Source organism: Podarcis gaigeae, assembly GCF_964106915.1.
Source record: "Podarcis gaigeae genome assembly, chromosome: 6".
In the NCBI taxonomy this organism is placed as follows: Eukaryota; Metazoa; Chordata; class Lepidosauria; order Squamata; family Lacertidae; genus Podarcis; species Podarcis gaigeae.
In genome coordinates, this window is record NC_139682.1 from 26,079,180 (window position 1) to 26,104,388 (window position 25,209).

Here is a 25,209-nt window from a genome sequence, read left to right on the forward strand (position 1 = left end):
GCACAGTGTAAAACAGGGGTTATTTCAGCCTTTGCCGTAATGAGTCACAACTGCAAGCTTGTTGTGGGTCAAGGGAGCCTTTGTTTATTTGGGTTTCTCTTTCCGTGCTGGGAGGTCACTTGTTCTTTGTCTCGGCTTCATGCGGGACAGATTAATAAGAGGATTTCCACAGGAGGGTGCAAACAATGCAGAGAAGCTGAATGTCTTCTTTGTTTGCATCAGTATTGACCCAGGAAAGTGTTGGGTGGGAACCCATGGCTGGGTTCCTTTGTTTCCTCCCCGCAGGAAGGGTGTCCAAAGAAGTAAGTCAGATGAAGGTGACATTCTGCAGCTTATCAACAAGTTGGAATTTAACATGGCAGATGGGAGAAAATGAAGGTCTTTGAACAAAAATATGTAACTTCCCTAAAAATTGCCTCTGTGCCAGAGGATTGGACAGTAGAGATGTAGAGAGCATTTGCATAGGAGTGCCCTTGAAAGCACCTTTGGGAGCAGGTCGAAGGAGAGCATGGCTGAATAGATGCAGCTCCCTGTTGACAGCCAAGGTGCCTCAGAATGCCAGTGTCTGGCAGAGAAGCAACAGGGAAGGGACATGGTTTTCATGCTTTGCTCATGGGCTGACCATTGTTAGATTCAGGACTAGATGAATATTTGCTCTGATTCAACAAGACTCTTTTTCTTTTCTCATTCATTTCTGTAAACTGTATCATTTTATTTATATTTTCAAGCAACTCTCAACTACTTTATTTATCTGCTGCAAGAAATATATCCTCTGTCCTCCTTCCCTTCCAAAATAACACTCCAAGTGCTCATATTATAAATGTTTCTTAGGGGTATTTGAAATGTCTAAATACATCCGTTAGTTATGTGGTTGGTAGGTAGGTTTGTGCGTGACGCAGGTGGCACTGTGGGTTAAACCACAGAGCCTAGGACTTGCTGATCAGAAGGTCGGCGGTTTGAATCCCGACTATGGGCTGAGCTCCCGTTGCTTGGTCCCTGCTCCTGCCAACCTAGCAGTTTGAAAGCACGTCAAAGTGCAAGTACATAAATAGGTACCGCTCCGGCGGGAAGGTAAACGGCGTTTCTATGCGCTGCTCTGGTTCACCAGAAGTGGCTTAGTCATGCTGGCCACATGACCTGGAAGCTGTACGCCGGCTCCCTCGGCCAATAAAGCAAGATGAGCGCCGCAACCCCAGAGTCGGCCACGACTGGACCTAATGGTCAGGGGTCCCTTGGTAGGTCTGTACTTTGTTTTTAAGACTGTATACCGACTTCTAACATTTTTTGTACCATGCCTGTTTGAAACCAATTGCACTGATAACCAATAGCTATGATATATGTCAAAAATTGTAGGTAGCCTGTGAGTTGCTTTTGGTGGGGTGGGGCTTATACCTAAGTCCAGCTGCAACACATGAATGTACCATTTTGCAAGCAGAAACCTCTTAGGCTAGTGGAACAGGAGTGATGGATGGCTTATTGCACCATCCAATGTGTTACCAATACCCTGATAGCATGTTTTCACTCAAAATTCGGCAAAGTGATGCCATCTAATTATATGCATGTGTACTTCCTCTTTTCCTTGTTCTTGTGGATTATCTTAACCATAATGTTGTTGAGGAGCACTCAATCTGCCATTAAGTAATTTTAGCAGCAGTTGATAAATAATGCCGTAAAGAACATGATCTCCTCTGATCTACTGGTCTTTAGGATAGCTTAATAATGGTGATCGCAATAAATATGTTGAATAATTATTTGAAGTGACATTTTCCCTGCAATAGTCTGAGCTTCTAGAGAAAGATGGGAGTCTTTCCATTTATGTGCATAAAATACATTCTTCTTTATTACATAATTTCTTTTAAAATCTGTTAATCCTCTGAATGTGTCCAAAATCCAGATACTAGTGTCACTCCTTGTTAGCCCCAATTAATACGTGAACGTTCTTCCATATTCTTTGCAGCTGTCTGCTTCATGAGATAATGATGCCCTTTATGTTATTTCTGTTTACTTGGTTTACATTGTGACATTGACAAGCAATTAAACATTGGCCCGTTGTAGAAGTGTTTAATTACATTGTTAAAACAATTTACACCCCAGGGAACTCAGCCAGAGAACTCAGCCTTAGGGGGAATATTCAAGGTGGGACTTGGTATGAAACGGGTTCTTAGAAATCCATTTGACAAGTAATTATTTTAATAGTACATTAGAACTTTGTGAGCAGAATGGACAATGCTTATGTGTTTCTGCATATTTACGTGGAAGGCACGAAAGTTTCTGTATGAGACAGTTGGGCCCTCTTTGCATAAAAAACCCCCGACGTTCCTGTTCTCAGCTCCTGACAATTACAACATTTTTTAATCTGGTCTTGAGAAATCTCATTTTGCCTCACCTTCCTCTACTGTTGTTGATAAAATAATCTTTGATTGCTTACTTCAGTTTCATTATCCTTGCAATTTTCCTTCAATTTATGGAGCCATTATTGCTTGTTTTGTTTTGTTACTTTTTACATGTTCATAGAATCATAGAATTAGAAGGAATCCCGAGGGTCTTGTAGTCCAGCCCCCTGCCATGCAGGAATTTGTTTTGTTAAATATCTATTTATCTATTGTCGCATCTCCCTATCAGCTCTTAGGGGGAAAAGGCAGGATCAGGTCCTGCTGTTGCTTTTTCAGGGGTTACTCTAGATGTGGTGAAGCAATTGTTTGAATGCTTTGCCCAGTGCCCTATCAGCAGAAGCCACACAGAACATCCTCATTTGATGCAGTGGGGTGCATGGGTCAATGAAAAGCATTCATGTGGCCTATCCTTCATGAATCATATCAAAATTCTCTTTTTGCTTTCTTCCAAAGAAGTCAGGTATGTTATTCAAGAAGCATTCCCCCAAAATGATCTTGACATTTTGCTTTCATTGAAATTTGGTTACAACTCTTAAAAATTAGCCCACAAAAGTAACCATGCATAAAGATGCTTAATTACCTATCTATATTTGGAAGTCATCTAGAGTGCTTAATTAATTTAGCTTTGGGCAATTTTCATAAGGAAAGTGAAAGCAGGAACTAGTCCCCCCCCCCAGTAGTTAGAAGAAGAATATGGAATGGGGGCCAGATAGTGACTGTTTGAGTAAGTCATCACCAGGCATTTGTGTTTTTATTTCCTTGCAATGGTTTTAAAATGAAGCAGATCGTGAATACTGGACAGAAAGACACCAAACCCTTGTGCTGACCCTCTCTTGTCTAACACTGAACCACTCCAGTTTAGGTACACTGTTACACTGAATTTAGTTTGGTTACACAAGTTACACTGAATTTATGAGGGTACGTACGTGGAGAATGTGGCTTATAGGGAGGAATAGAAGTCAAATAGCAAACCTATATCCCTTTTGGTTGGCATCCTGCAGTCTTACTTGGGCGTTTCACTTGCAGAGCAAGTCAGGGGTGTTTTCAACCCTGCTAATTTGCTTTAAGAATTTCCTAAATTCCAAAGAGTGGACAGAATTCCAACATGACTGGAGGAGGAAACAAAATATGTCATACCTAGCATGACAGATGAATAAACTCCAGTTTCCGTAGGAGAACTAGGACAGGGATAGCTTACATTGAATACTGGATACATTCATTTATGACTTTTTCTCCTGAATGCTAAGCAGGTTTAATAGTGACTATGTGATTCCAGGTTGCGTGTGGGCAATGTGGTACCATGCAGATTTTGTGGGACAACCACTCCTGTCCATAATCGGTGGGGCTGATGGGAGCTGGAGTCTAACAACATTGGCTACTGTTGCCCTAGTGAGGAACATTCTCAAAAATGACAAGCAGAAGCTTGTGCTATGTAAACCATCCCCTTTTGGTAGGGACTGAAAGGTCCAGGTCTTCTATCAATAACCAGGTCAAGCAAGCATTCATTTCTTCCACACATGCCATGAAACCTAGTGTGGAGCAAAAGCACCTCTGCATGGGTACTGGTGACATCAACTGCTCATGGGCCGGATATGCTGGCCACTATAATCATCTCTCCTTCTGAGGCAACGTATTGTAAAACATAATTTGTTCTAGAAGGGCTGCTGCACCTGCAAATTTCATCCACTTTTGTGAAAAGGGGAGAAGTCATAGCAGTTTTAGATTCCCTATTAAACTGAACTGGGGGGGGGCAGAGGATTTTTTTTTAACATATCTAGATTGTGCTAATACTTTATTATCAGTTTTATTATCAGTTTATGAAAATCTTGTAAGTTCATATTCATATATAAGCATGTGGCAATATCAATGCCAGAAGAGATTTCTTTTTGTTTTAATGCAAAACTCACCTGGAATGGGGGTGGGATTAAAGTAGCCCTTTGCTAATGCTACTAAAAATAAATCTGGATCTTAGTGCACAAAAACTAGAATAGAAAGGCACATAAAACGAGGAAGACTTGTAACTGCAACACTCTTTTTTGCACTTTCAAAGGGAAACCAAAGTGGCAAGGGAGCACCAAACTTTAATGTGCTGCTTATTCAAATATGAAGTTGTCTCCTTCCCCTCTGCGTGATCTTTTATGAACATTAGGTTTTACTGCACAATGCCTCAGGGACCATTAACTGAGATATGAGCACAAATCTTCAGATTAATGTGTGGCATATGACACTACTATCTATATTGTGAAGATTTAAAGCTGTGACTAGGAAAAGTGACCTAAGAAACAATTGCTTATTATGTTTTTAAAAAAGGCAAGCCATATGTTCCAAGTATACATTTAAGACTTAGAAATCTTTGCTATATACCCCCAGGGCAGTGGAAACAATTTAATGCTCCAGAAATTCATTTTATTTTCCCCCTGCAAGTTTTTTTAATATAAAAGGCACTGATTTAAATGGAGTAACATAACGAGACAGAAGTAATTAAGACAAAAGTATTTATTCATCTCTTTTCTCCTTAGGTGGTTGTTCGTTTGATGAACACTACAGTAACTGTGGTTATAGTGTGGCTCTGGGGACCAATGGATTTACTTGGGAGCAGATTAATACCTGGGAGAAACCAACAATGGATCCTGCTGTCCCAACTGGTGAGTAAAAAGCATGCTGGGTAAGAAAGCCTCTAAACAAAATTATTTATCTCGGGGTGAGAACTTCCAAAACTGCGATGTTGGCTAATACGGGCAGGAATAACAAGTCAGCTTGTCATATCATTTTCCAGAATAGTGTAGAAATTACACTTTGACATTATAAGGTAGGACACTTCACATTAGAAGCCATTCTGAGTGTGTATAGCTTTGGTTGTTACTGGTACTTAGTAACCTTCGTCTTTGCCCAGAATATGTTGGTTTTGAATCCCATTTCCCCCACTTTCATGTAGCAATTTGGATTCAAAATGTAAAGGCTAATCACCTGCCTATTGTCAGTCTAATCTTGTAGGAACAATGCTAACTGTTGGTTTTTAAGTCCTATATGGCTTAGGATCAAGGTATCTCAATTGTCTGCCTTCTTTCATATGAACTTGTATGCTACAGAAGATCTGCTGGAAAGGCTTTTTTTTTTTTTGTCAATGTTTGAGGCACAGTTAATGATGAGACAAAAAGGGGGTTTTCAGTGGCTGCACTCAGGCTTTGGAATTTGTTTTCCCCAGGAGATACATTTTGCCCCCTTCATGATGACTTTTCAACATCAGAGAATTAAACTTAACCTTTGTCTTTAAGAGCTGGCTTTCTGTTTCCTACTTCTTAATAGTTTTATCTAGGTAATTGTAATGGAAGTTTCACCTTTTTGAGTAAAATTGTGGCTTGGTTTTATTGGCTCTTGAAGTGGTTTGCTAGCTTTGCAATGTATGTTTGCGTTATTGTTTTTAATGGTTAATGCAAACTGCTTTGAGTAGATAGGTAGGGCAACAATTGCTTAAATAAATTGTATTGTGCAACCAGTTAGGTCTTTAGAAAACTCGGTTCACATTTTAGTACAAAACCAAACCTGCATTACATCTGATTACTGTTTTTAATAGTAACATCTGACAGAGTAAAACAAGATTAAAGGTTGATACAATTATCTACATTAGTTTCTACAAAGCACACTCTCAATTTCTGTGTTGCCACAGCAATATTCACTGCATGATAAGTAACAAACTTGTCACTGTTAGACAACATATAAACAATCTATTAAGGATCATTGGCATTAATGAAGGAGATGAAAGTTTTCTAATATAGCTTTCCCCTGGGTCATCATACAGGCTGCGCCAGAGAACATAATGACAAATATTTCCAGGTAGTCTTTGATCTACATATGTGGTGGTTGTGGGGATGATTTCATTAATCTGATTGTATATTGATTTGGCTCTGAGAAACCCAGGTAATTCTCAATCCGTTGTAGAGTTCTGGATGTCAACAAACCAGGGACACAATTTCCTAATTTTTGCACTTCCCCCCATGTACTTAGAGAGATTTGTGTGAAATAAATGATGACACTCGGATTAACTCTCAAATGTGTAACCTATGTTTGACACGTCTTTGACTTGATTTTGAGAGACAGCCAACTTTAATTTAATTAAATGTGGTGCATATCACCTATTATTTTACTATATTACTTTTCTCTGGCACCCCCTTTTCTGATAGGGCTGCTGTTGACTTTATTGGTGGTATTTCTGCTGTAATAAGCCAACCTGATGCTCACCACCACAGTGAGAACTGTTCAGGATCCACTAAAGTGACAAAGAATTTCATTGAAGTTGACTTTTGCAAAATGGGGGTTTCCCATTGTAACTGGTGCGAAAGTCATTAATTGTTAATTATATTTCTTTGCTAATACCAGTATTGCCTTTTGGAGGACAGGAAAAGTTAATTTCTTAAAGGATGTGAGGTTTAAGTGCAGTTTCTTTTAAGAGATTGGTTTGATCTGCAAAACGGTGTGAAATCATGACCTCCCCTGAGCTTTAGAAATGGCAATAATCAAGATGTTAGTTTGCTTTGTTGAAACAGAGAAAGAGAAACTTTCTTGTCACTCCAGTTCTAAATATCTCTGCTGACACAACTGCCTGTGATAGCAGCAAAATGCCACTGCGGATGTCGCTGCTACAATATCACACTTTCTGACATTGTTCTATCATGACTGTTGGCATGCCATATCCAAAGCACTTCTAGCTGCAGAAAGGCTGCCAGATCAGGTTGCAAGGCATACTTGAAGGGAAATTTATACTAGCTGCCTTTTCATTGTTAGTTCATGGGTGATATCTCATGGCTAGTTGCTTATATTTTAGCAGTGCTCTCTTGTTTTATGCTATTCTGGAGTGTGCATGTGCAGTCATGTTGCTATGTAAGTAATAATTACCTCCCTTAATGAGAGTACCATTAAGCCTTGCATTCTTGAGTTCATTCCTACATTCCCTGAAATCCTCCCCATTCCCCATTGTATTTTTTTTTAAAGAAACACTCCTCTAAATAAATTACTGTTAAATTTTTTGGCTAATCCCTGCACTCAAGCCTGAGTTTAAGCATGACATATGATTAGTTTCACAGAACTTGTTTTCTTTCCCCAGTATCAAGATATCACAATTTCATGCATTGCTACATAATGCCAACCTACTCACTGGTGGACATTAGACAGCTGGTTCATACGATAAGTGATAAATATAATAGCTATGACTGTTGGTGTCTTTTTCAGACTGAGTGTGCTAGTGCACACAGCCTCATAAAAAGTGTTCAAGTGCCTGGTTGTGTGTGTGTGTGTGTGTGTGTGTGAGAGAGAGAGAGAGAGAGAGAGAGAGAGAGAGAGAGAGAGATTCAGTCAGTCCTCAGTGGCTTGTAGAGCTGTGTGATTTTTGCATTTTTGAAAGATAGACCCCTCTGCTATTATGTAAGCAAACTAAAGATAAGCATGATGGCAATTGCAATGGGGGGGATTGCTCAAAAAATGGTTAGAGCAAAATAGCTACCAATAAGAGGAAATTTCCTACCAACTTTTTTTAATAAAATCCAAGGGTTGTAACCAATGAATTTGTCCCATTAGTGTCAGGACTTCCATTTGTACAATAGGAAATCCTATTCTTCTACTGTCCCTGGGGGGCTCCCATGCTTATAGATATAAGATGATAGATCAGGAGTACCGTATGTCCTGGATCTAAGTTACCGAACAGTTACTTTCTCTTCAGATCTTCCTCCTTGCCTTTGGCAATATGTACCCTTATGGAACTTTTTTTTTTTTTTTTAAATGTCAAATATTGGTTCCTGGCAGCTTATACACAACGAACCGTTATGCAGGAAACCAGACATAGATTTATGTTTTCATTTCTCAAAGAAAAAAAAATCTATTCTGCAAAGCAATAATGGTTGTAGAGGGTATACATAAAAATGTAGAAAATTGGCACTGTGTCTGAATTCATATGGTAAATTGTTAAGTGTTATGCCTTTACAACTTTGGCCAGGCTTTTTCTTTTTTCTTTTAAAGTTATTTATTGATTCCATTTGTCAAGTTAAACCATTAAGTATTTTAAATAGTGTGTAATAAAAGCCCTGCATAGTTCACAACTAATTTTGCCCATCAGTTGGGCACACTTTTGCTCATCACACATGCTTGAGTATCTTACTCACTTCTGCGGACACAAAGAGCAAAAAACTTCACATTACAGCCACGGAAACAAACAAGTTGATCACAACTGATCTAGAAAGTGGTTCCATTTTGTTTAATTTTTAATCATTAAATTGACATGTCACCTTTCCCCTAAGAATTATGAAGTGGTGTTAATGGTTACCCCCTCCCGTTACAACAACCCTGTGAGGCTGACAGACACAGGCTGGCCCAAGTTCATCCAGTAAACTATTATGGGTGAGTGGAGATTAGAATTCTGCCTCTAACCCCAGGTCCCAATCTGACACTTTAATCCAGGGTTTCCAAACTTGGGTCTCCAGCTGTTTTTGTCCTACAATTCCCATCATCCCACTGGCCCTGCTAGCTAGGGATCATGAGAGTTGTAGTCCCAAAACAGCTGGAGAACCAAGTTTGGCAAACCCTGTTCTAATCATTACACCACAATGGTTTTCCATGAGATCCAGAACAATGGAATACCAGTTATGCATTTAAACACACACAAGTGAGCTGCTTTCTCCTTCAGTTTGGCTCTTCTCGGGCATTATCCTTGTTCTGCCTTTGATTAACGAATGAACTTGTCAGGTATATGCAAAATATGAAATGCAATAAAAATCAATTCTGCCAGGAATCTTCATTCTCATTAGCATAACCCTTCGACTAGTTGTCAATTTAATAATGAATCTATCTGCATGCCATCCAATGTTATATAGCCCTGCTCTAAATAGATTCAAGGGCCATTCAGATATTCTTCCTTGGTAAGCATCTGTTTGGGTGAAGGATAATTGCCTGGCCCACTCCTACAAAATCAAGTTCACACTGATAAGAAACTAGAAAGTTTCTTCTTTTTCACAGGAACTGCGAAAAAGTAGCCGTAGGTTTAGTAAATGTTTAATGTAAACATTTAGTACCCAAGGGTACTAAAGGAGCTTGCGAATGTAATCTCCACCTATGATCTTGGAGAATTCTTGGAGAATAGGTGAGAACCTTGCAGACTGGCGTTGGGAAAATGTGCTCATCTTCAAAAAGTGGGGGAAAGAATATTTAGGCAACTATCAACCAGAGAGCTTGATGTCAATACTAGGAAAGGTCTAAGAATAGATAATTAAACAGTCAGTTGGTGAACAAGAAGAAAATAATGCTGTGATTATTAAGACCCAGAATGGGTTTCTCAAAACAAGCCATGCCAAGGTACTATTAGGTGTATTCGTAGCTGGTTGCCTGGCCCAATCCAAAGACTGCTCACTAATGATTCCTCATCATCCTGGATAAAAGTGATAAGTGGGGTGCCACAGGGTTCTATCCTGGGCGCATTGTTGTTCAATACCTTTATAAATGACTTGGAAGAGGGAATTGAGGGAATGCTCATCAAATTTGCAGATGACACCAAACTCATAGGGGTAACTAGTGCTGCAGAAAACAGAATATAGGTTCAAAATTACCTTAAGAGAGTGGAGAACTGGACCCAAACTAACAAAAATGAATTTCAATAGGGACAATTTCACGCTTAGGCAGGAAGACCCAGCTGCATAAATATAAGATGGGGGGACACCTGGCTTTCCAGTAGCACATGTGAAAAGGATCTTGGGACCTTGGTAGACCACAATCTTAACATGAGTCAACAGTGTGATGCAGCAGCAGCAAAAAAATTCAACAGGTAATGTCCAGATCAAGGGAAGTAATAGTACCACTCTATTCTTCCTTGGTCAGACCACACCTGGAATATTGTGTCCACAAGTGCAGAGGAGGAACAAGTGCGAAGGAGGGCGGCCGAGATAATAAAGGGTCTGGAAACCCAACCAAGAGCTGTTTGGCAATGGAATGGATGCCCTTGGTAGGCTGTAGAGTCTCCTTCCTAGGAGGTTTTTAAGCAGTGGTTGGATGGCCAACTCTAATGGGTGCCATAGTTGAGATTCCTGTATTGCAGTGGGTTGGACTAGATTACGCTTGGGATCCCTTCCAACATTACACTTCTATGATTCTATGCTTTAAAGACATGTTCTTAAGCAGCTGAACCATGGGTGTCATACAGTGTATAATCCAGATAAATTATGGGCTTTCTGAGTTCCTGTGAACACCTAAAATCTTTGAAATCCTTGTTCTCAGATATAATGAGCTTGTATCAATGGCTTACAGTGAGGGTTTTTTTTTTTTTTTTAAGTCCCAGGACACTTGATGGACACTAATTACTGCATTCCCCCCTTTTATATGTTGAATAACAAAAAATAAAAAATAAAAAAATCAAGAACAATTTAAACTATTTCTGTTTCCAGCCAGTTTTGGGAGTAGGGGGAGACACTTTGTTTTAGATCATTACAAACAAATGGTTTTTATAATGGGTTTCTCAGGATTGGAAACAAGCAACAACTTAATTAGAAGATTAAGAAGCAAATATTGATTTCCTTTCCACTTACCTTCCTTTTGAATGAATGTTCTATTAATGACATTTGTAAAACTAGTTCTGGGAGGCTAATGGAACTTTAGTTCATTCTCTTGCACTTTGTCCCAGCTGATTTGTGTGAACGTTCAATCATTACCCCTCTGTTCACTGTGAGATACTCACAGCCTTATTTTAAAACATGGACTTACTCAGAAATGGCTCAGTGAAGAAATCCAGGGACTGGGGAGCTGGAAGCTAGAGAACAAGATAGGTCATGGGACTCTTAGCACATAAAAGGAAGGTAAAGGTAAAGGTAAAGGTACCCCTGCCCGTACGGGCCAGTCTTGACAGACTCTGGGGTTGTGCGCCCATCTCACTTAAGAGGCCAGGGGCCAGCGCTGTCCGGAGACACTTCCGGGTCACGTGGCCAGCGTGACATCGCTGCTCTGGCGAGCCAGAGCCGCACACGGAAACGCCGTTTACCTTCCCGCTGGTAAGCGGTCCCTATTTATCTACTTGCACCTGGAGGTGCTTTCGAACTGCTAGGTTGGCAGGCGCTGGGACCGAGCAGCGGGAGCGCACCCCGCCGCAGGGATTCGAACCGCCGACCTTTCGATCGGCAAGTCCTAGGCGCTGAGGCTTTAACCCACAGCGCCACCTGCGTCCCTCATAAAAGGAAGAGGTGTGGGTAATTGATCTCTAACAACTCTCAGCACCCTTAGTAAACTATAATTCCCAGGATTCTTTGTGGGCATGTATGACCACCGAAGTAGTAAAAATATGATGCTGATATGACCTTCGATGCTATGTTGCAGCCAAGGGCCAATTACATGTAGGTGGGTTAGTTGGCACTCTTGTAAAAGGGGGTGGTCTTAGAAGAATCTTGTTTGCTTATTTTGGGGGCCTGGTAGGAGATTTTCCATTAGGCATTAGGCTTTTTGGTGTTTTTGCCTACCTCGTAGCAATCGTCACAACTTTTTGTGGTATTGGTGGGTAGGTTAGGCATTGGAATAATGTGTTGTGGTGTGCCGAAGTACTAGGTGTGGCCATCGCCTATGCCTTCAATTTCTAGGGGTATTCCGTCAAAGGAATCTGGCGGTCGTGTATTCCGTCTGAAGCCTGCTTGGCGGGAGGCCATGGCACGACCCTCGGTGACATCAGGGGTGAGCCTATAGTTGGATTAGCATCAACAGGTGATGAACCCCTGGTGAATAAACTCACTTGTTTCACGATCCAATGTCTAAGCCAATACCTTTTCATTGCTGTAATCAATAAAGTTGTGGCCTTTTCTAGCCCATTAACCTTATATCACGTGTCCCTGTGTCTACATTTCACTTTGCGGGGGTCAGGTCCTCAAACCACAACCCACTTAACCATTCAAAAATATCTAGCCTATTGTCTCTGTTTTACCTGGTGAAGTAATCCTGTTGTTTCAAGACTCCTGAAGCTATTTGTGTATTTGGTGTCTGCAAGTGTTAAATTTTACCTTCAGTCAAACAGGTTGCATTAATGAAAATGAGTAGTGTGTATCTGTAGAAAATTGGCTTCCTCTGCTTTCTCGTAGTGGTGTAAAAAACAAAACAAACCCAACCTTTTTATAGCCCATACTACTGACACATGTGCAATCTACAGAGGATAAATTTAGACTTCGGGGGTGGGGGGAGTTTGGTGCTGCATACATAAAAACATGGGAATGTGTTTCCTACTTATTCCTCTTCAGTACTTTGACCTTTAGCAACACATGGCCTGGGATGCTAACCGTTTTGGTTCCGGGTCCCACAGAATGTGTCTTAGTCCACTCTTCCTGATCCCAATGTGCCCATGGGCCTCTGTTTTCAAAAGCAAGCCTCTATAATGCAACAAATAAAAACCCTCTCTTGCGGACAACCAGACAGAAATAGATTTTTTTACAAGAGAAGTCAAGATGCACTTAGCATTCCAAGTACCCCGGAGAAGACTTGCCAATCACTTTTTATAGCACCAGCAAATCTTCATATTTTATATGTTCAAAGTGTGTCATAGGCATTAACTAATTAGCTGCAGTGGAGGCCTAAACAGGGCTAACTTGATTGGCGTAATTACTTTGATATCATTTTGTAAGGATGCCCTGTGAATACAAAACCAACACTGCATTTCCTGTTTATGAGCAGTTTTACCAAAATGACCTTCAGTAATGCTGGCTATTAACTTTTCCATTCCGCTACCACTAGACTTTTTTAAATAAATAAATAAATACTAACAATCTGCTCAGTGCAGTACACAGTGCAGAAGTGGCACAGTCACTATCTACAAAACTTACTGTGGATATCCTAATGCCATTATGCAAATCTATGGTACAATCACAGTTGGAATGCTGTTGGTACAGTTGTGGAATTGGAAAAGGTTTAGAAAAGGGCAAGTGGAATAATCAAGGCATTGGAGCAACTCCCCTATGAGAAAATGCTTTAATTTAGAGAAAAGCTAAGAGGTGACAGGTTAGAAGTTTGTAGAATTATGCACTGTGTGGAGGAAGTAGATAGAGAAAAGTTTCTCTCATAACACTAGAACTCAAATGCATCCAAATGAAGCTGCATTTTGGAAGATTCAGGGCAAAAATAAAGAAAGTTATTTCCACATCCACTTTTAAATGCATGATTGAATTGTGTTTTTCTGTTTTCATTTTTCCAAATATGTGTCAATTATCTGCTTAAGCACCTAGATTGTTTGTAAGCTGAACCATTTATGATTAACCAAAAATCACTTCTCCCCATCTGAATTGACATGGATCCTGTGATGATCATCTGAAGTCCTTCTTTGTGTTTTCCCCTCCATGAGAGGTCCAGAGGGTGGCAACATGAGAATGGGCCTTTTCTGCGGTGACTCCCCATTTGTAGAATGCTCTCCCTAGGGAGGCTTGCCTGACGCCCTCATTACATATATTTTGGCGCCAGACGAAGATGTTCATCTATAATCAGGCTTTTGGCTGATTAAACAATCTATGGGCTTTTAAATGTCTTTGCGTGCTGAGGTCCCCCAAAACACCCCTACCCCAATAACTCACACATCACACATAATTTTTGTTTAAGGTTTTTGGCATAATTTTGGCCACAACCTTACTATCATACAAATTGTGAGTGGTTGCTTAGGCATTGGTTATGACTAGCTGTCCCCCCCGCCTTGGGGGACAGCACTGACTCCCTAGTCAGTGCGGAGGAACAAGATCAGGGTCAACTGGAGCTGCGACACAGACCCTCAGCTAATCCCCGCATGTTCCTTGGAACTTACGCGGCCCGCACCCTGCCCTCAGGGTTTGGACGAAGGGGATGGTAAGCTCCAGAATTCCTTTAACGGAATACCCGTGCAGCAGCAGCATTGGAGGGGCAGGCACAGCCAATCCATACCCCTCCACCAACCAATTTAACCAATGCCTAACTGCCAACCTTACAAGTTGTGACGATTTGCTACGCAGTAGGCAAAACCCAATTGGCACACACTAATCAGCCAAAAGGAAAAATTCCTACCAGGCCCCCGCACCAAGGCGGACGACCCCATGACAGGCATAGCAAGGTCAAAGCGGAAGCCCAATCAAGGGAGGGCGGGCGGGTGATCCGGTGTCCACAGCGAAAGAGAAAGGAACATGCTGTGGACCTTGCTTAAATAACCTCTGATCCCACCCCTAAATTGGCAACATCAAATTTACCCCAGTAACACCAGCCACCAATCTGATCCAAGTCCCTTGAATCAACCTGGCTGGCAACCGTGGGTGTTTTGTTTGGCCCCATCCGCAACACGTGCTCTCTTTTTAATGAGAACACGCTTTGTGGGAGTGGAGTTATTGGTTTGTGCTTGTGTTTGTTTTATTTTGTATTTTCATCATGTCTTTTTATGCTATGTTCAGATAAGGACAGTATAGAAATTCAATAAATAAAACAGTGGCAATAATAATGTGAACAGACAAAAGACATCTCTCCCTAGTAGACCTAGATCTAGAGTTGACCATATCCACCTTGCCCCAGCCATCAACATCCAGCCTTGGAACTTGTAGGGCCTGATATGGTTAACATTAAGAAAAGGGAAATATGTCATTTCTGTGCAATAATATCAAATTACAGCCATGTTTTATGTGATTGTTTTGTCTGTCTTACTCTCACAGTTGCAAAATGTTGATATTATGCATAGACTGCAGCTTCCAGCATGTGTTAGGGTTGCAAGGTGTCTGGCAATTCACAACTAATGCTTATTGCACAGTTATAATTGTGCAACTGTTATAATTATGCTATATGCATATTAACAGGGTCAGTTAGACTCCATATGCCATTTGTTTAAGTTTTTCTGCTTAGAACAGTAAGGTACTGATAACATTCAACTATATTGATCTGCCGGTAAGTAGTGCACACTGAAACCAAATCCAAATGCAGATGAATGCATGGCAGAATACATGGCTATCCACCTCAATCTGGCAGGATACAGTGTGACAGGACAAGCTGAGGAACAAACTAGGAGACATTCCACACCAAGCAGGGAAATGGTCCAGAAGTGAAGTGGGGCCATATGCGACTTCATTCTGTAACATGTGGGCCAGACTCAGGGAGTGCAGCTGCAGGCCGTAGACCCATAAAGCAGCCTGTGTCATGGAACTGGCTCTCCTGGATCACATCATTCACAAGTTCAGGAGGGTTGTTATCAACCAACTCTCTTGTCTCTCTTAGTAGTTACTTTCTTTGAACAACAATCCTAGTGGTAAGCAGAGCAGGGAAACTAGTGCCTGGCTTTGAGGCAGTGGCGTAGCTAGCTGCTCGGGGACCCGGGTGGAGCATATGCCCTGCATCTGGGGGGCGGGGGAAGCCGGGGCAGAGCATGCTGCGCAGAACCTCCACAGAGTCCGCAAGCCCCACGTTGCCATTTCGGGCAGTGCAGAGCCTGCAGGTGCCCGAGCCACTGTGTCACTCCCCAGGAGAGATGTGTGGCTCGGGCATGCTGCAGGCCAGGCCCTGTGGTCATCCCCCTCAGTGATGACACCCAGTGCAGCCTGCACCCACCGCACCCCCCTTCCTACGCCACTGCTTTGAGGATCTTGATTTGAGCACCATGATAGCAGGCACCCTTGAATTGACCTCATGAGGCTCATAATTCACCACTTTCTGAAGAAGCAAGGGCAGCCTATTATGGGATTTTTACCTCCAGTGGTCTGTTTCATTGATTTGCATATCTGGCACAGTCTGTCACCTTGTAACAGTGTCCACATTAAACCAGAATGGGATGGAGTTCTTTCCATACTCGATAAATTTTTAGTACAGTGTACAGCCCTGAAAAATGGTGTGTTTCAAATCAAACAGCTTGTGCATCTCTGAGACATTACATTTATCTTTGTCTTTTTGATCAGGCTGCATTGGTTGTCAACAGCTGTTAGAAATAGCATTTTTATTATTATTATTCCAGAAGCAATGTGATAAAATTATTACTATATTTTTGACTCATACCTAGATGCATTAATTTTTGCTTACAAGGAAGTATGCAGACTTGTTAAAGGAACAGCTTTAGAATCTGACTGTGTACACATCATGAATTATTATTATTTGTTCTCATCTAAGCCTAGGGAGCATGAATGGTGGTGAAGGCATTTTCTTTGTGTTTCCAGAAATTACTTAGGATGTACAAATAAACAGATTACTGTACAAGTTAGCATTGAGAGAAAACATCAATTGCATCAAGTATTGTAAATGTAGGTCTGGAATTCCCCTGAAATTTAAGGCTCATGTATTTATTGCTTAGTAACAAGGCTTGGGCTACTTTCACCCTGTTTGGGGATTTGCCTGACTTGGAAGGAGCCATTTGGGATGAATACACAATAGAAATGTGGTTTCAGAGGAGTTGGGATGAAATGTTTTGAACAGAGGTTTTTTGGGGGGTGGGGGATGTGCTTACAATGGCCGTGGTGTTGGTGGCTTCCTTTTCAATTTTTTAACTGTTTTAAAAAAATGTTTTGATGGCAGAAGTTCTTTCCCACCCACCCCTTTTTTTGCTTAACTTACAAGTTCTGCTGCTACCATGTTTTCCTTCACAAATGCCCTTTGAATAGTGATAGAGGATCAGAAGCAAAAGTAGGATTTTTCAAATAGGAAAAAGTAAAATAATTGGAAGCTTGCACCCATTTCATGATAAAGCACCTCTGTGACAAAGCAGTGAGAAACTACAACCCCCCCTACCCTCCCAAGAAAACTATTAAAGCTGTCATCCCAAGTTTGAAATTGCAAAAAATTCTCCATCTGATCCTATTAACTGGTCTAAAGTATAAATCTCATCACAGAAAGCTAAATTTGCGATAGTTGTTTATAATTTTTTTATTGGAATGTTGTAAATTAGATTTTCAGGATCTTAGAGATGAATTAAATAGAGCGGTGGCGGCCAATTAATAAAGTACTGCCCCTGTGTTTCAGAAGCCAAGCCATGCACCCCCCACTTTTGAAAGTTTTGATATCTCTGTGATAGTTTTTGCTGTGTGAATGGTACCGCGGACCCCCTGGGTGGGTCATGTGGACCCCCTGGAGTCCACAGACCACAAACTGGAAACCACTGGAATAGAGAGTTAAGAGTGTCCTGTTGAGCCAAATTAGTGAAAAATTGCTTTAGTAGCTATATGTAGTATTTCATTAGATTTAAAATTGAGCTTGATTCAACAAAAAATGATGTTTCAGGTAGCTTAGACTATACAACACCTTTATGGGAAGGAATTGGCTATTTTACATAGAAGCTGGTGGTGTAACATTGGCAACGCTCCTTTGAGGCATACGATTTGGGCATTATGATTTTGGTCCTGTGCAGTGTTAGAAACTGAGATATGAAAGCTAGGAGCTAAATGGCACCTCAAACCTAGGTTATGGGCACAAGAACAGAATGCCTAGGCACTTTTTTAAAAAAATAACAAGAATACAAAGCTGAAAGTGAATGAACTCCAGCTAAAATATTATGTTCATTTTTTTCACATGGTCTAGTCCTTCCCCTGCCCTCCCCCCTAATATTTTAAAGAAGGTTTCTTCTCCAGTTTTCAGATAGTAGCTAGAAGTGGGGAGGCAGAAAAGGGTCCTCCTTTCCTTCCACACTGCAGTTTTAATCAGAAATCTTAGGCGCAGTACTGCGCCCAGAGCTCAGAAACTGCTTACACTAATGAAATTCCCTGTTGCAAAATGCGCCTAGAACAATGGGAGTTTCGAACACTGGTCCTAAGGTGTATTCTTTCTGGTTAGATATTATTATCTGCGTTGACTTAGTTATGAAGAAATTCTTACTGTTTGCATATGTTCACACACCCTTAAATTATATTTCTGTGCTGCGGAGACTAATGGATGTACAACAAAAGTGGACTTTGCAAGCATTTATGAGACTCAAATTGCCTAGTGGAAAGGACAAACATTAGACTTTTCCGTGTTGACATATGGACAACTTATATTAACATATGTGTTTAAATTAGAATTGATATAATTTTCTTTTAATGTCAGCTGCTGCTGTGTTTACCATTTTTTCTTTTTCTTTTGATATAGTTGTAATTAGCCGTTACAGTTAATATAGTGGAAAATAAAAATTCAAGAAGAAGAAGAAATTGTCACCCCAATTGGCTACCTGTGGAGCTTGTGAATCAGGCCAGCTCTCTCTTTTTTTTCTCTGCACACCAGCCACTTTTGGCAAGTACAAGCTACAGAAGCATGTATTCTTCTCTCTGTGGGTAATTGAGTCTTGGCCCATTGGCAGGTAGATGACGAGATCAAGGTTATTGCAGTTTTGGACTGGAGGCAGGGTGGAGCACTGCATCAGAGAATCATAGGCAGAACCTAGGTCTACAGCAGTGTAGGATAAGGATTGAGAACCTGTTTCTCTTCAGACGATGTTTGACCACAACTCCCATGATGCCTGGTCACTGGCAATGCTGGAGTTTGGGTTCAATGGTTGCCATCCTTGGAATATTCTTCTAATTACAGTGGTACCTCGGGTTAAGTACTTAATTCGTTCCGGAGGTCCGTACTTAACCTGTAACTTTAGCCAATGGGGCCTCCTGCTGCTGCCGCGCTGCAGGAGCACAATTTCTGTTCTCATCCTGAAGCAAAGTTCTTAACCTGAAGCACTATTTCTGGGTTAGCAGAGTCTTGTAACCTGAAGCGTATGTAACCTGAAGCGTATGTAACCTGAGGTACCACTGTATTATGCTTGAATCAACCCAGAAATTTTGGAAACTGTGGATAAGAAGGCATGTAGTTGGCATGTGAGAACAGAATACTGGACTAGGGTTTTGGTCTGATCCACAGTGTGTGTAGCATTTCTTTCAATATATTTGCTTCCAACTATCCCACATTCATTAAAATTTCTAGATAGATACCCTACAGACAGGTGAGATGTGTCCAGACCTTCAAATGAACATATGGAAGTCAGAAGCAGATCAGTTCATCCCCTGTCCCACATGCATTCACTAAATATATGAAATGACTAGACCAGGGACAGGGAACCTTTGTGTTCTTCAAATGTTGTTGGGCTGCAACTCCTTATCAGCCCCAACCAGCATTGCCAATGGTGAGGAATGATGGAAACTGTTGTCCAACATCTTCTGGAGGGCCAGAGGTTCCTCACCCCTGATCTGAAGGCACAGTCTGTTGGAACGCAAGAAGTTCAAGCAAAGAATCCAGAAACAAATGTGTAAATGAAGAGCTGAAAAGAAGACAAGTAGGCAGATACAAAAAGGTTGGCATGCTGGGAGGGCATCAGGATAACAGAGAGTTAAGGATATCTAGATAGCAGCCAGGCAGCCACACATACAAGACCAGAATTTGACTATTTCTCAAACCAAGACCCAGGGCTGAACACAAAGTATAGCCAATATAAGAGGAACCAGTGGGCTGTTGGGGAGATTTCCTCATGCCTGGGAGAATAATGCAGCTTCTTTCCCTTCTACCTTGCAGCCCTTAGTAGGCTTATCACAAGTGGTACCAGGGAACTGACTAGAAAACTCCTAGTCTGAATCCTGAATTAACTTGTTATTATGGGACTGCTCTCTTTTACACATGCACAGTTTAAAGGTTGGGGGAAATGATGGATTTGGTATTTTAAAAGGGAGTTTAAATATCTGCTAAGTGCTCTTGAGTATATAACTGCAAAATACCTGGTTATCAATCACTGTTTAAAATCACTCTTTTCTTAATAAGAGGACCCTTTCACTATTCAGTTCGTGTTTTCTTTCTGGGGAAGCATCCTCTTACTGTATATTCCTCCCTTCCCCACCAGGTGGGGAAAAAAAATTGGCAAGGTCAGTTCATGTCCAGCATATATTCCAGAAGCACTTTTGTACAGAAATCATACATCTCCCACAGAGTTGCAGAGACACTTCATCAGTTGCCCACAGATACCATCTCCCTAAAAATGCGGAGGGGAGAAAGAAGTGTGTTGCGAAAGTGAGACTCCCAGGGAGGCTTTTAATGGCCCAGAATGAATTGTTCTCCTCGGGGGTCCATAAAATCACTACACCCTGGCTGTGTTAAATGGTACACTTGAGCTATTTTCAGTCTGCTCCCCCCCTCCTGCTCAGTGAAAGCAATCAAGAAGTGAGCGCTCCTGGCTGTGATTGTTGGCACCTTCCCATTATCACCATTATCAGGCTGGTAGCAGCATCAAGGACTCAGGGATGTGACCTGGCAGGGAAGGAGAGAATATATCTCTTTCTGTGTGTTTTTTAGCAAGTCCTGGATTGCCCAGTATCTTCTTTTGAAGCATCCCATAATGGTCATCTTCGGAACTAGCACCTTCCTATTTGCCATTAAAAACAGGCGTATATTAGGCAAGACACTCTGGGGCTGCAAAAGGCTTGTATGTGATTGGCTTAGTGAAGCCAGATGGGTGGGGTATAAATAGTAAAATTATCATTATTATTATTATCATAATTTACCTTAAGGCAGAGCTTTTTTTAAAAAAAAAAATCCCTGTTGTTTCAGAGGAGAACCAATAGTGGTAGGCAAGCTGTCTTGCAGGAAGTTTGTAATCTGTTGCTGACCTTGTGAGTGAGAAGACCCTGCTAATCTAGGGATCCTTGGATCTCAACTGGGAAAGCCTTATTTATTTATTTCATAAAATTTATATACCGCTGGATTGCAGGAAGAACCTCAAAGCGGTTTGCAATTTGAGGATGCAATAGTAGGCAATTCCATTGTTCGCAAGAGGGGAAAACATGCTTGACTTTAAAACAAAGAAACAAACACACACAGGTTTACTCAGCACTTCACTCAGGTTATTTCTGTCAGGAGCTCGTCCTACACTTGAGTAGGACCTTGGCAGAGACACATGCCCGACTGGCATGTTCTCTCCCTCCTGGTTGATCGTTCAGGAGCTTCAAAAGCTTTCCTGAGCCCGAACATCACAGCGACCGATGCCAACAGACACTGGCACACTCAGGGATCTGCAGAGTCTGCGTAGTTCGTGTGGCATACCTCAGCAACTCAGCATTTTGGCTAGTCTACTTTATTTACATATAAACACACACTGCAACATGGCTCCCTCTCTCTCTAGCATCAGACAGCAAAGAGAAAAGAACAAAGGACAATAGTCCTACTTGACGGAACACAGTAACACAAACATCCTGTTTCCATCACTTCCTACTCTGTGGAGTCAAAACATACACCGTCATGTGATAGACAACAATCCCATGATTGCAATCACAGAGCAGGAATTCTAACAATTTCTCAGGTGTCTGATGACAATATAAATTCCAGTCAGACAATGTTTCTTCCACCTCTCATGGAAACAGACCAAACCCAGCAAAAAGCCCAAACCGAATGGAAACAAAAATGAAGTGGAACAGGATTGATGTGCTACGGTATGTCATTTTTTATAAAGTGGGTGTGTAGGTGCAATAACTCAACTTGTATGGAAGTGAATTTATAGAATAACTGTTAACAGGGGAAAGTTGGCATGTGGGAACTTGCTTTCTTGCCTTGCTCCAATTGTGCATGTTGCCCATGATCCATGCCTACTGTGAGACCTGGAGCAGAAGAGGAGGAGGAGGAGGAGGAGGAGGAGGAGGGGTTTGGATTTGATATCCTGCTTTATCACTACCCGAAGGAGTCTCAAAGCGGCTAACATTGTCCTTTCCCTTCCTCCCCCACAACAAACACTCTGTGAGGTGAGTGGGGCTGAGAGACTTCAAAGAAGTGTGACTAGCCTAAGGTCACCCAGCAGCTGCATGTGGAGGAGCGGAGTCACGAACCCGGTTCCCCAGACTACGAGTCTACCGCTCTCAACCACTACACCACACTGGCTCTCTGAGGGCTCTTGGCCGAACCAGGGAGGAAACTTAAAAGATTGATATTCTCACTGCCAGCTCCTCTTTTTTCGTGATTCTGTCATGGTTTACCACTGGATCTTCTCTCCCCTCATAAGAAAAACCCTGCTGGATTAAGTCTATGACTATCACACAAGCAGGACCTGAATGCAACAGTGTTCTTCTGACTTGTGATTCCCAGCAAAAGGTAAAGGACCCCTGGACAGTTAGGTCCAATGAAAGGCAACTATGGGGTTGCGGTGCTCATCTCGCTTTGCAGGCTGAGGGAGGAGGCATTTGTCCACAGACAGCTTTCTGGGTCATGTGGCCAGCATGACTGTACTGCTTCTGGTGTAATGGAACATCACGACGGAAACCAGAGCACATGAAAATGCCATTTACCTTCCCGCCACAGTGGTACCTATTTATCTACTTGCACTAGTGTGCTTTCGAACTGCTAGGTTGGCAGGAGTTGGGACAGAGCAACGGGAGCTCACCCGTCGTAGGGATTAAAACCACCAACCTTCTGATCAGCAAGCCCAAGAGGCTCACTTGTTTAGACCACAGCGCCACCCTGGTACTCAACACAAATACCTCCAACAGTGGAGGTACAACGGAGACATCATGGCTGGCAAAGATCAATAGCCTTATACTCCACGAATTTGTCTAATCCTCTTTTTAAAGCATCCACATTGGGGGCCATCACTACATACATGTCATAGGAGCAAATCTCATGTTTATGCACTATGTAAGAAGTACTCCTTTTCGTCTGTACTGAATCTTTCAATAGTCAGCTTCACTTTATTTCCTTGACTTAGTTCTAGTCTTGTGAGAGAATGGGGGGAAAACAACAACTATTCACTTTTTTGTCACAATGCATAATCTTACACAACTCCTCTTAGGTAGACCCTTATTTGCAGAGAACCGCTGGCGATTGCTCCTTCTGGCAGCCAACTATGATCACCGTGGACTTTCAATTGCAGGCTGGCTGGAACCCTGAATAGGAGCAATACTGTTAGGAACTGAGGAGGCAATGCAGGACTCTGGATGTAATGTTTAGAAAGCTAAAAGGGGAAAACACACACACACACACACACACACACACACACACACACACAGAGAGAGCATTGTTCTGAAAACAAATGATTGCATAGAAAAGCACACTCCAATCATGACTTCTGAGCACAGTCTGAAGATCAAATGAAGTAGGCTTGATCCATACCAAGCCGAACTATATCTCATTCTAGATAGTTTATTTAATAAGTCAACTTTACTTTGTGTAGATTCCACTTGATGAATGGAAAATGAATTCACTTAAACAAGTGCGCTATTTTCAGGAGGTTTTGTTATTTTTTTTGCAGAAGAGGCAGCTGATGATAATGGTGTAGAGAACATCCTCAGGGGAGGGTGAAATCTGTAGAAATCTTTTGAATTGTTTCTCCCCCTGGCACTCTTATCAGTATGGGTTGCAGATAGAGTGTCTGTAATCCAGGAGATGTAAGCTGTAATATTGTAAATTATCACTTGTTTTGCAGTCTTGACTAGAAAAATAAATGCAATTATGTTTATGAATGTCGGGAAATGAAGCAGAGTAAAGCAATTTTGTATATTTTGAGGGTTTTTCAAATAAAAAGCATTGTTCAGTGAATTCGAATAGTCTTTTGCTCTTGCATATGTTTCGTTATACAATTCTCTCTGAAGTATGTGAACAGATGTAACTTATGATAGCAATGATATGAAAGGTGGAATTTAAAAACAAAGATTTGTTTCCAAGACTTTTAAGAAGTGGCATGCATAGGCTTTCTGGATGTGCCCAGTTACCTTTTTCTGTACTACAGAGACAGAACAGTATTCTCAATATCAGCAGTTCTTCCAGGTCTTCTACTCCACATACTGTGCTTTGCCCATCAGTCTAGTTCCAGTATCACATCTCCAACAGTAGAATGTTCTAAACGCTTTTCAGGAAATCACTGGGTAGTTAAGGAAAGATATATCCTTGATTAAACACACAGATACACACACCTGTAAAGCATGGCTACTTTTGCATCTGAATACAGACCACTTTCAGTTAGTGAAGTTTGTCATGATATGAGAAAAACCTTCTGGGGGTTCTAATGATGAAATATGGGACAACTAATAATTAAATGTTCCAGTAAAGTTCTACCAAGCTGCCAGATAGCACTTTGGGGGCTTGGTAAAGCTCACTTCAAACCTGAGATAAGCTTTGTAAGTTCCAAAGTTCATCTCCATCTTTGATTGTTGTATAAACCAGAGGGAAACTCCTGGCTTTTTCTCCTGAACCCAAAGTAATACTTGACAGTTCCCCTAATCCCCCTCACATTCCTCAATTTGGTGGTGGTATGAGGAGACTCTCAATGCTCCTTTACTTGGTTAGCCTCTTCCTCTTACTCCACTCTTATTCTGTAGCTGTAGAGCTCTTGACATAGTGTTTAGAATTTTTGTTTTACCTCCAACAGCCTCCTTCTGAATTTTAATTAATTCTGCCATGAAAATGTCACAGACTTCTTGTATTATGATGGGGATAATTCTGGAGGTATTCCCTTTTATCTTTTACTGTTAAGTATCTGATAGGATGTGTATTCCAGAAGCCAATTGACTTGTTTTCATAGCATACTTTTAATTCTACAAGGGAAAAAAAGATGATGATCTGATCTAATTTAATTTTGTTCTTAGCAAAAAAATTAAAGGGGGGGGGGGAGATCACTTGGCCAGCTGCTGTTCTGAGCACATGCAGAGCATGAAGGCTACGAGATAAGCTTTGAACTTTATGAAATCTCTCAGTGGTGTATGTTAATGAGTGCTGTTGGGAGACTTCTGAAACTTCTTGCTTCCAGTTGTATTAATTAGTGCACTGCTTCTGAACTGGCAAAACATCTTTTGATTGAGCTGTAACTCCAAACTAATAAGTACAAATGCATACAGTGTGTCTGTTGGTCCTGCTGCTGTGTAACAGATCAGGTGGACTTTAAGGGATTTAGCACTGGCAGGGTGACTGC

The 25,209-nt window shown here is 41.4% G+C and overlaps 1 protein-coding gene across 17 annotated transcripts in view; it reads left to right on the plus strand.

The window, feature by feature from the left end:
* Nucleotides 1-25,209, plus strand: part of PTPRT (protein tyrosine phosphatase receptor type T) — a 605,850-nt gene that overhangs the window by 172,638 nt on the left and 408,003 nt on the right. For all 17 annotated transcript variants that reach the window (XM_083746111.1, XM_083746125.1, XM_083746113.1 and 14 more), the window contains exon 2: nt 4,913-5,038. In XM_083746111.1, coding sequence (XP_083602237.1) covers nt 4,913-5,038 — 126 coding nt within the window. The remainder of the gene's footprint in view (nt 1-4,912; nt 5,039-25,209) is intronic.